Here is a 12,636-nt window from a genome sequence, read left to right on the forward strand (position 1 = left end):
ATTTTAAAAGCATTTACAATTTTACACTCTAATATTCTTTTGTTATTATTGTCTCACAAATTGAACTTCTAGGTGAATGAGATAGTTTAAATTTGTTTTGCCTTATCGTTTCTCACACATTCTAAGCAAGGAAAGATACCATTAAAAATGTAGGAGTAAATATTTTCAATAAAATAATAGATTAAAACTTATTAGATAGGTAACAATATAATGTACACCAAAAACTTATTTGAACGATTTTAAATCTCATTATAAAAAAATAACTAACCGTATTCAAACAATCTAAATTGCCTCATAATGTTCGGAGAAACTACTCGTTATTTCTAAACCCAAATTTCACAATTTTTAAACATCTAACCGACCGTATTTTCCCTGGCACAGTTCCCAATTAGAATAAATAAAATACATCGCTTGTTAGGATTCATCACATACCCGGGTAACATTATAAGGCCCTAGAAAACTGCTCGTAGTAATTTTCTTACCCCAAACCTTACCTTACTTGAAAACCATAATTTTCCTAGCCCATTTTCCTAGCTAATTTAAATTCAAATTAAATTTCAATTAGAATATAATACATCGCTTGCTCGGATTCATCACAGAACCGGGTGGACACTGAAAAGCTCTAGCAAATTCCTCGTAGTTCTGTAAAGCGCCGCGAGCGCGTAAGTGTTGTGGAGCATGTTCATCTTCTAAGTCGGATTTTAAAGACTCTGGAGTTGCAATACCACACCATAGCTGGAATTAATGTAGGAAACATATTCTCTTAAAAATCTAAGAATTATTATACCACTATTATAATATTATGTTATAGCTATTTGTTATGCCAGAGCAAGCAAAGGGGCCACGTGATGTTGTAATAGTGCAATATCGAGCAGAAAGACTTTCTTTGGGAAATTTTATAGTTATTGTGTGTGTTATTGTTTGTAAATAAATGTGTGTCTATGTCTATAAAGACCAATGTTATACTCGTAGTAAATATAAAGCAGTAAAAAGTCTTGGAAATTCAAGAGTATGTCATAGTGGAATATCAACCACTTTTTTTCAGGGAATGTAAAAATCTTGTTTTAGAAGCTACTCTAGGTATACAGGATAAGTAGACTTAAAATATTTTAGCAATAGGGTGGTGATGTTTCAGGATTATTCATTTTAAGAAGTCATTAATTTTAAAACAACAAAGGAAAAAAAATGATTTTAGGACTTTGCTATCAATTGTACAAATATAAATGAAACTACTACATATTGCATGAGCATTGAGCAGTGAAATGAGAATAAAATACCCTGAAAATGTCACAAAACATATAATTCTTTAAAAACGGTATTCAATCTTTGTACTTACATTACCATAGGATAAAAAGAACAACTGTTCTGACGAGAGATGCTCAAAGCCCGGCAATTTTAGTTCTGGTCCAAATTTTCTCAAATGTTCCTTGAAAGCTACAAAGGCCTCTTTAACTCCTCCGTTATCTGCTATATTCTCACCTAGTGTTTTTTTACCATCTACCTGCAATTATTATTTTCTTAGTAGCTATTTTGCTTTACAGGGTATTTTTATAAAGGCTTGTAAATCATTAAAATAAATTTTGGTATACATGGATCTGGGTAGATTTTAGGTCTTTCAAATAAATGCGTTAAAATTAATCTAATGCTGTATTGGAAATATTAAAATTAATTCTAAATTCATTTACCTAATTTTCTACTTCTTACAAAAAATACTAATTAAAGTACTCACATGTTTTTTAATTTGTGGAATATAAAATGATGAGTACTGATTGATGAAGCATTGGGTTTTATTGACGTATGCTTCGACTGTGGCGTTTGACCACCATGGTATGAGGTTACCGTTTTTATCGAATTGACGACCTGGTTAAGAAATGTATGTGTATTAATTTGCATTTAACTTGAGACTTAGGGTAAAGCAGAAAATTTCTCAAGGAACAGAATTGATATTGATGAGCATGAATTGTCATCATTATGAAATTAAGATTAGTTGTTTGTACACAATTGTTTAATTCTTATGTATATGTACTAAACTTACCAAAACTATCAAATCCATGAGTTATTTCGTGTCCAAGAACAGCGCCTAAGGATCCGTAATTTAAGGAACTAAAATATAAAAAAAAAAATAAGTAGCAAAGACATCTTTATCAACAAATCTAATAATAATAGAAATAACATACTCCAGTCCTAAATCGAAGAAAGGATGCTGTAACATAACTAAAGGTACAGCTGCGTCCAAAACATATAAAAAAATTTAATATTTATTCAATTTAAACCACATATTATTAAAAGCATTTATATTTATTTCAAACTCACTTATAGTGTTCTCTTGAAACGTATGATATGCGTTAACTTCAGTAGGAACAGTAGCCCAAGTATAATTATTTCCCCTACGAAATTTATCTAAAGCTTTTTTAGTTTTAACTTGAACTATATTAACGAGATTTTCTAAATGTTTCCCTGTATCTATTTCTAGGCCTTTATAATGTTCTTCTAGTCTTCCTTCTTCTAATAGCCAGTCTGGAAAACCTACTAAAGTTTTCATTTCTACTATTTTTCTATAAGTGGCTAATTTTGTGTCATCGTCCATCCATTTAGTCATTCCTATGAGATGGGCTAATGCGTTCTTTAGTTCATGTAGCATTGATTCTATCTGAAAGTTAAATACTAAATTAACTTTTTGACTTATTATTTGGTGCTCAGATAGATTTTGCTACAAAAGCTTTTATAACGTCATAAAGTTTAGAAGCATCTAATTAATTGGTATTCTATATAAAGTTTTAACTGAAGCCATTGATAATGTCTTCGATTAAAAAATTCGAAGGTCCCAGGAAATCATCAATACAATAATGCTAAGAAAGCATTAATAACTGAAACATAGAAATCAAAACAAAGAAAACTAAGATAATTACTTAAATTAATACGAATTCAAAAGTCGACTGCATTACTCAAAGCTTAATAAACATTAATTTTGTAAATAAAATAACTAAAACAGAAAGTGTACCATTAAAACAATCGGCAATCACCTACCTTAGGCTTGGTAACATTAAAGAAGTTCTGATCAGCGATAGCATAAGCCACCGCCATACCGAGCATGTCATTGACCACATTAGCGCATTGTAAGCTGCGTGATGACGTCACATGACCTGTATGCAGCTCTGCAGATGTGCGCTCGTATAGAGCGGACAGTTCTGTTGTCGTGTGAAGTGCTAGGACTTCTACTACCTTGTTGTAGGAAACATTCAATAGAAGAAAAAAGAAAGAAAAATAATTTAATTCAACACACAACAAAATACTTAAAAATGGGGATATTTTAATGAAAAAAAAAGCTATTTAATCGTTGGATATTTCTGTTATTATTTGGTTTGATATTTCAAAAATCAATATGATTAATAATATAAATGTATATGTATGTACTATTGGATGTGTATTAAACATTATTTTCATGGTTTGTTGTGTGATGACGTGACCCGTATTGCAGTACTGTAGACGCTCTTATAGAGCGGACAGTTCTGTTGTCGTCTCATGTGCCAAAACTTCTGCTACCTTGTATTTTATTTCAATGAAAGTGAAAAATGTTATTTAATTTATGATAATAAAAATTCGTATAACTACAACAAGTATAGAAGTGTTCTTAATAATAAATTTATGCTTATTATTTACCTTAACCCAAATGTATAGTTCAATAACTACAGGAGATATCATAGCAGTGTACGCTGCCATAGCCGCCATATAAGCAAAATCTGGTGCAGAAATCAAAATTTTATCCTTTTTAAAATCCAACGTCACTTCACTTATATTAAATACTCCTTCTAAATATCGTTTCCATATTGGTATAGCTGTTCTGTTGTTTGCTTTAACTACAGAATCTGTATACTTTTGCACATAGTCTACTTTGTAATTTGGTATTATTATATATTTTTCTTCATCTATGTTGGTTGAGTTGTCTGATTCAAGCTGAAATTGAATTACATGATTTTTATCCGGTATCTCTTAAGATTGATTGATTGATTGATTGACAGGATTGATTGGAGAAAGATTACACAAATATGAGAAAAGTCATAGGCACTGCACATTCAGTCGGCTTAGTAGGCAGTTACTTTACCACTGCGCCAACCGCGTCGTCAAAATTATAATCGATTAATATAAGTCTCATTACCGCAGTCAGATCATAGTAAATAGAATAATATTCAGCAGCAGCTAAAAGTGAATTCTGATCCAACTCCGCATCAGTTAAATTCGATCTTTTACCATCATCCGTCTCTAAAGCAAATAGTTTAATAAGATGAGCATAAAACAATTGATATATTTCAGATTCTTTGTCTTCATCTATTTCTTTGCTATTTCCATATCCTGCTTCTTTATTAAACTCTTGTTTTAATTTATTATTGAAATTAGGTATTTTATAACGATGCCTACTGCCATGGTGTTTCCTGTCTGTGTACATACTGTAATAAAAAGTAGTATGTTTAGCGCTATCTATTGGAATTTTGTTTTTAACGGCAAAAAAAGCGTGTATGCTGAGCATACGTGTCAGAAGTGAAACTTCTTTGGCAAGATTCAAAGATACCAAAATCGCCGCCTTTCATGACGTGACGGTATTGCCATGAGGCGACCTTGTGATTTTACTCTCAAAGAGCCTAAAAAAGTTTCACTTAAAAAAAATGAAGGAAAAGCAAATCTAATTGCCACTTAAATCTTTTTTAAGTATTTTAATAATAAAGAATTATTTAAAATTGTGCTTTATAGTACCTTGGAAAGGGATTCGTAGTTTCTGGTGTTCCCATAATAAGTCTATAAACTGATGAATTCACAGGATCTGTGATAATATCGAATCCTATTAGAACATCCATTCCTAGCTGAGTTTTTATTTTAATTACCGTCTCTACCCAGTCGAATGTGAAAGCAGAATAATCTACGTCTGTTAAATTTAAATACGTTGGATATGAGGGTAGTCCTAACTTTTCTAATACTTTGAGAACTGGTTTTAATCCTCGTTTGTCTAGTTTGTCTGAAAAAAATATAATTAGGCTGTATGTTAAATGTTTATTTATTTTCATAGAGACATACCCTAAAGAACATAGAAATAAGTAGGTACTACTATTAAGCTATTGCACAGCTTCTATCGCGGGCCTTGAGTGCGGGGACCGAATCGAGAAATTCTGTAACGAAAAAACCTCACGCTCCCCACTCCGACGGACACGGAGGTGTGGTTTCTGGCTTGAAGGCTCAAGGCATGCTATGCAATAGCTTTACTGCGGCAGTCCCCGAGTGCCACACGTCTTTTTAGCGTATAGTATAGCGTAGCTTGAAACGTTTAACGATTGAGTTTGTTTTTTCCTACATTAATTTTAATGAGGTAGTTTTATTCTCATAATAGATTTCCGCCCGCGGATTTGCTCGCGTTTTCACCGAAAAACCCGCATCGTTCCCTTTCCTGTGGTATTTCCGGGATAAAAATTAAGCTATGTCTTATTCTTGACCTTCACCTACCTACAAACTAAATTTCATTGTAATTGTTTCAGTGGTATTTGCATGAGAGAGTAGGATTGTAGGATTCATAATATTACAGATATTTTATCATTTACCTGTATCCATACAAGCAGTATAAACGTCTTTAGCCTGTTGCACCGGCTTTGGTTGGTCAGTAGTATTCTTATGTAGAAAGTCACGTACAAGCGTGTACACCTTGATTTGTTTCTCTCTGAACCAATCATACGATCTATAGGCGTCTGGACGAGGATGCTCTTGCGCCCAGTTGCCACAGATGTACTGAAGTTTGAATGTTTGTATTATCACAGATAATATAATAATATTATTTTTATTTAAATGCGTAAAAATATGACAAAACGTGGTACTATTATGGTATTTGTAATGGAAACATAATTTTGCGCTGATTGTAAAGAATAAAAAGATGAATATAAACTCGTTAGCAAATGATCAATGATAGTTTTAACTATACACAAGTTAAAATAATTGATCTATGAGTATCTGTCGTACTTTTATAATTTGGCGCTATTGCGCATATGCCTGTGTCTCATATATATTTTTATCTCGCTCATTTTCCAACATAAACATTTATAAAAAATATTGAAAAACTACACAAAGGGAGTTCATTGACTATAAGAAATGAATACATAACAATACTAACGTACACAAAGTCAAAGGTCAAAGGCTTAATAGGCTTAAATAGGTGTTAGTCACGTAAATTAGCCGTGACTGTAAAAAAAGTTTTGTTTCAATAATATACTTAGTGCTATTATAATAAAGTTATTCCAAAGTTAAATTGAATGTTAAAAATTTTCTTGAAAGCATCTCGAAAAGTCTTAAGAGTTACAACTTTTTCCGTCAGTGTGTAAAAAGTTAACTGGTAAAGCGTAGACCATTTTTAACCGACTTCAAAAAAAGGAGGAGGTTATCAATTCGGCCGGTATATTTTTTTTTATGTATGTACACCGATTACTCCGAGGTTTCTGAACCGATTTACGTGATTCTTTTTTTGTTCGATGCGGGTGTCGAATTGGTCCCATAAAAATTTTATTCGGATAGGCCCATTAGTTTTTATTTTATGAGCATTTTTGTCTGTAGGTATTTGTAAATTTTGCAAGTGCAAGTTTGAAGTCGGTTGTTTTTAACGCAGTTATCACTTGTAGTTTAATTGAGTTAGAACTAATGCATGAATCATTGTCATTGCCCCTCAAACACCATCTTAATTTTACCAATTAACAGTTATAAAGCCAACAAATAAAATGTATTCTCGAATATAATAATAAATAATATAAATCTTACCTGATAAAAATCACTACAAGGGTCCACACTTTGATCCATTGACAAAGCTAGATTAGCGGCTGAACGTAAACATTCCTTGCTTTCACACACTCCTGCTGTTCTGTGACGCTTTTGTTTTACATCTGTTTATCAGATAAATTACATTTTATTCCAAAATAACAACAAAAAGGTGAAAAATGCAATTTGAATATTATAATAATTTGATTCGACAAAAATTAGATAAAATTGTGAAAAAATACTAGATAGATTTCGCGCCAAAATGGAGAGTTGTTTTTTTTTTTCAATTGAAATGTGCCGGCCAGCACCATGATAATATTATTAGAAAAAAAAGAATAAACGCGTTGTGTATAAAAAAATTTGCTACATACCTACGTCAAAATATTCTAAAATTAATTGAAAGAGATCACTTACATAAAACAGTCATTGTTATAAAAAGACTTAACAACAGTAATAGTAATATGAATAAACATGTTAATAACATTTTATTTTTATGTTTTCTTCTAAACCTGAAATTAATGCATAAAATTAAACAATTAAATTAAAAAAAAATATCATCTTTGCTTTTATTTGGTAGACGTTTGCGACAAGTTATAAGAATAAAATTTTAAGACGAATTAATCATATTTTAAATTATTGTAAATATATTTTACCTGGCAGTTCTGGACCCGACAGCTATTAAATACCCTGATTCACGTAAATCACTACCATTTTTCAGCGGCGGAGTTGGGACCTTTGCACTATTTGTGCCTTAAAAAAATATAACATTTCAAATATAGAACACCGACGATGTTTAAAGAGACACAATTTTTGTTAAATTTATACTTTCGTTTAATGTTTGAAGCTGACAAGAAATAAATTTTATTTGCTTACTCTATAAAAAAAAAACAAAAGTAGAAGTTCGAATTCTAATTTTAAAATGATAACTTTCTATTTTGTTCTTGTTGTTGAAACAAATTACAAGAATTATTTGTGTGAATTTGTTGAAGTTTTTTCAAGTTAACTTTTCAGGAAATAAAGTTAAGCGAACAGCTAAGCGAAGCAGCTTCAACAGCTGTGAATATTTTTAAATATATTAGGTATGTACGAAGAATATTGTTGTTAGATAAGAAAAACGAAATGGTGTTTTGGAAATAATGTCGGAACTAAAAAAAATTTGCAGGTATGTCTAATTTATAGTTTTTGCAGTGTTTAATGTACTTTGAGTTATTTTGAATTAAAAAAGTGATTATACTAACGTGTAACAGTAGGTCCCATTCCATCGCCGCCTTCATTAGGCCACGCGTTCATAGTTCGAACTATAAACTATTAATTTTGTATACCTTAAGATATACGATTGTTACCATTATGACGTACGTAATAAAACTGGTTTTTCCATGAATTTCATGTTCAGGTGTTTTCGGTTTGAAGGTATTTGAGTTACTGAAAGTAGTGGTTACTGAATATACTGTGCTTTCAGCTGTGTATATGAGGTAGTAGTTTTGAGGACAATTTATTAAGAATTCATGAAAGTATGTCATAGTTTTAATCAGTGGTCTTGTAACTTGTAAGTAAGATTGATTATTTAAATGTATTAGATACTAGCTGCTCGTCCAGGCGCCGCCCGGGATGAAAATAAATATATCTTTATGTAAATTTATAAGGAAAAAATAAGGAACAGGCAAGGCCAATGTTACTTAGGAAAGATTTAGTTTTCAAATATACAACGAAGAGAAGATAATTATAAAATCGAATAAGATAGATATATCGTACCTATAAGTAAATATAGACATTTAGTACATGTTTCCTTTCATTTAAATGTTCATTAAATAAATTTATACCTAGATAATTATATACCATGTATGGTTAAGAAAAATATATTTCTCTAATAGTATCTAGGTACGCATTTCATATTGTAAGCGCAAATTTTCATTTCGTCGTCTTTTCACAGTAGATATCAAACAATTTGTTCTAGTTATTTTTTTTAACAATGAAGTTCTGAATATAAGATATTAGAATGAATGAGTTTACAACTTCTTTCACAAAAAGATGGTTAATTTAATTTAAAAAAGTATTTGACGGTAAAATAGATGAATAGTATAAAGTATTAAAGGTCTTCTCTTTGTGCTGGTTAAATAAAAATATTTTTAATGATTCGAAAAAATATTAAAATTTTTGTATGAAATCGAAAATCCAATAAAAGCTAATATGATGGTGTCACTATAGACCCAGGTCAAAGGACAGTAAGGCTGATATGGTTGAACACGCGATGTTTAGTGATGTGCTGTTTTATCGATTCAACAATGCATTAAATACCGATTTGTTCCATTCATCCAAGGAATATTGCTGTCATCGGAATCACGCTACCGTGTTGTGATTTCCGTGAATGTTTGCACTTTTGCATGGGATAGAAGTACAAGAAACTTCGCCTAATCTCAAAATTATTTTTCTCATTTCTGATTTTTTTTTGCAGACGAAAGTAATTCAATATATTTTGTTTCTCTTAGATGTTTACAATTTAATACAAAAAAGATGATATGATAAAGATATTATTTATATTTAAAGAAATCTAAGTGTGCTAGTAATGCCCCAAAAATAAAAAAGTGTATTAATAAAACCCACCCTTCACTATGTGTATATGTTTACCCAGCATTATTAAAAATCGATAAATTTCTAGGCTACCTGAATAAATAATGAAAACGTCTACGTCAAGCATAGGGTCATTAAAACACAGCATTGAATATTATAAATATTTATTTGCACCACCCCGCCATTACGGGCATGATCTCAACGCTTATACAAACAAAATTAGTTTAAATTAATTCTAGGTTTACCAACCATGGCCGATTGAAGCCAAGCCATGGCCGTATGATGACAAACCATGGCCGTATGATTGGGCGTAGGTGGCGAGAGGTGCATGCGAGATGACGGCTGGGGCAGCTTGGAGCACGGGTTGGGCCACAGCAATTGGTGCAGCGTGGACCACAGGTTGGGCCACTGCGATAGGTGCAGCGTGGACTACGGGTTGTGAGACTGGGTGGATCACCTGTGGGCAACGTTGGGAGTTAGCTGATTGTTAAAAAATTGGTTGTCTGTAAAGTCGGTTTACTGACGATAGTTGAACGTGACAACGTCCGATTGTGCTTATTTGTCGCTCGTTCCGCGCTCTCGCTCGCACTTCAAGCCTTACATGGAACGCCTCAGATGAGTCAGAGCGAGGTAACGCCGCATGAGTCATGTTTTTTCGTGCGTGCAGCCGGCTTTATCGAATTATAAGACGTTGTCACGTCAAAAGCAGTAAGAAGACTAATCATCAAATTTAAACTCCAACTGAAAATTTATGTTAAACATGCATTTATAATCTAGAAGATTCTTCTTGATAAAAAAATCTTTTTGATAAAAAAATCTATTTGATTATTATAAAGTAAATATAGTCGCATGTTGAGCATGTATTATTAAAGGGATGAATCTCACTAAGCATTGTATGTTACCTAAAATACATTGGATAGATCAGTGTTGCCTTTAGACACACTATAAACCTTTCATTAATAGATATGTATATTTCACAGACGACTAAAAATAATCAATATGATTATGCGTCTAAGGCGTGGTTTTGGCATCGTATATGGATATTATAATATTTTATTCATATGTCTGCGCTCTATAATGTATTCCATCCAGTAATTCATACCAAATGAATTATATTACACATTTAGTTACGAATTTAACTTTTTTTCATCGTTAACCATTTACTGTGTTTGCTAATAAACATTTGCAGTACAAGAGTATTATTTGCTCCTAAACTTTTATTCCTTATTGTTTTTGTATGCGGCTTGTCATACCCAATTGCTAGTTGCAAAACTAACTCTCGCTCACACACACATACACACGTTACAAGACGTTCTGAAAGTTGCACTATCAAAAACAAAATTCTCCTAACAGATAAAAACTCCACAGAAGCAACTATAGAAGTAATATTAATAATAATATTATAATATTAACTATGTAATATTAATATTAATATTACATAGTTCCATAGAAGTATTACATTGTATAACTTTATCATGGGACATTACATTATTATAATACTAGATTTCCGCCCGCGGCTTCGCCCGCGTTTGCAAAGGAAAACCCGCATAGTTCCCGTTCCCGTGAGATTTCCGGGATAAAAACTATCCTATGTGTTAATCCAAGTTACCCTCTATATGTGTGCTAAATTTCATTGTTCAGTAGTTTTTACTTGAAAGAGTAACAAACATCCATACATCCATACAAACTTTCGCATTTATAAAGTAGGATGGTAGCAGTGTATAGTAACATACCCTTTGGAAGGAGGAGTAGCTAGTAGCAGCGGGTGCGTGGGCAACGGCCACGGGTGCAGCCTGGATCACGGGAGCGTGGGCCACTGAGATGGCTGGCTGGGAAATCGTGATGGCTGGCTGGTGGGAGATGCTCAGCTGTAAAGTTGAATATAGAATAGGTTATGGTGAATAATGTCAGACGTATATTTATTTAGATTTTGTTAATTATAAAGCAGAAACAGAAGAAACAGAAAGTAAGTACAGATGTACTTACTTTCTGTTTGGTAAAATGTGCTATTCAAAGATCTTGAAAATTTATTATCGGGTAAGTATAACTTATTTACTAATTGAAAATTACTTTTCAAAAAGTTAAATATTAAAGATTAAAAAGTTCCTTACATTCTACTATTCTATTGGTTGTTGGCTTCTTAATATTAATACTAGAAAAGAGGAAGTCTGTTAGGAACTGAAAACAATTAGGTATCATTTTGTTAATATCCATTTTACAGACAATATTTTATATTTGATTGTACACCTTAAAGCATCAACCCTTATCTACTACTGAAGCTTCAGAGGTCTACTTACAGCTGGGGCTGCAGCGTAGCTCGAGTATCCGGAGTATCCATATCCTCCCAGGCCCAAGCCTCCAAGGTAGCCGGGTTTGGGCTTGGCCGCAGCCACAGCGAGGAGGGCGAACAGGATCTGTAAGTATAATTGGGGTAACTTGAGAAAAGATGATGTATTTTATAGTCTATAATTTAATTGCATATTGAGAATAGTGTAAGTTTTTTGTAGAGCAAAATTCTCTGGTTTTCTGGATTCCGGATATAAGATGGATATAAAAAATATTTAAATAGGAATGAATAAGCAATGTTATCTACAATTTCTTACTTTCCAATTAATAAGCTCTTTGAGAAAGGCCTAAAATTTAGTGTAGAAATTTGCAGATATTAGAAGTTATTATTTGGAGGGTAGTTTCATAAATAGAAACAAAAGTATCGTTTCAAAACTCGAAAATTGACGTAGCTATATAAAAAATACTTATAAAATAGAGCTTGAATCTGTTTTCGTCTTAAACACTGTAAAATATAGAGAAAATTATGAAATTGATACATTCTATATAAAAAGTAACTTACGAAGGCACGCATGTTTCTGACCGTTGCTACCGAAGTAAGAATGTGGTATGGTCAATATTGCGCGCGCGCACCTTATATACCATTTAGGTATTTAGCTATATTTCTAGGTATCCTAGGTCGATTTAATTTTAGGTGTGTGTTATGTCCGCAAGGGCGGTTGCCTGACCATATTGGGCTGAGATTTAAATCGATCAATATTCTAGTGGTCTTCGTGTAAGGGTGTGTAAATGAGGTTGTATGGAGTACCTAATTGGACTTTTTATGCTATGATATGTATTTGTTTCAGCTTTTTTGTAAGAAATTAAATATTTTGTAGGCTGATCTAATTTTTATTCATGAGACATCAGTCACTTATAAACATTAAAAATGTTTACGTATTTAAGTAATAGGGATCAGTTGTTTCTATGCGGTTTATCGTAATAGGTGTTTACGAATTA

General features: G+C 32.2%; 2 protein-coding genes across 2 annotated transcripts; both read right to left on the reverse strand.

Moving 5' to 3' along the window:
• Window positions 1-184: 184 nt before the first annotated feature.
• Window positions 185-9,371, reverse strand: LOC123697292 (endothelin-converting enzyme 2-like). Its single transcript, XM_045643756.1, has 16 exons — window positions 9,079-9,371; window positions 8,022-8,205; window positions 7,437-7,533; window positions 7,198-7,292; window positions 6,787-6,908; window positions 5,586-5,769; window positions 4,750-5,008; window positions 4,157-4,445; window positions 3,661-3,954; window positions 3,028-3,222; window positions 2,314-2,650; window positions 2,178-2,226; window positions 2,036-2,103; window positions 1,730-1,860; window positions 1,337-1,501; window positions 185-735 (listed from the first exon to the last, which is right to left on the reverse strand). The coding sequence occupies exons 2-16, from the start codon at window positions 8,071-8,073 to the stop codon at window positions 562-564; spliced, it is 2,511 nt and encodes an 836-aa protein (XP_045499712.1). The 5' UTR covers window positions 8,074-8,205; window positions 9,079-9,371; the 3' UTR covers window positions 185-561.
• Window positions 9,372-9,498: 127 nt separating this feature from the next.
• On the reverse strand, window positions 9,499-12,332 carry LOC123697290 (cuticle protein 65-like). The gene is made up of 4 exons (XM_045643755.1): window positions 12,200-12,332; window positions 11,649-11,765; window positions 11,085-11,219; window positions 9,499-9,808 (listed from the first exon to the last, which is right to left on the reverse strand). Exons 1-4 carry the CDS (start codon window positions 12,209-12,211, stop codon window positions 9,593-9,595), a joined length of 480 nt encoding a protein of 159 aa, XP_045499711.1. The 5' UTR covers window positions 12,212-12,332; the 3' UTR covers window positions 9,499-9,592.
• Between the last annotated feature and the right edge of the window lie 304 nt (window positions 12,333-12,636).

The sequence above is a fragment of the Colias croceus genome, chromosome 14, assembly GCF_905220415.1.
Source record: "Colias croceus chromosome 14, ilColCroc2.1".
Taxonomy (NCBI): Eukaryota; Metazoa; Arthropoda; class Insecta; order Lepidoptera; family Pieridae; genus Colias; species Colias croceus.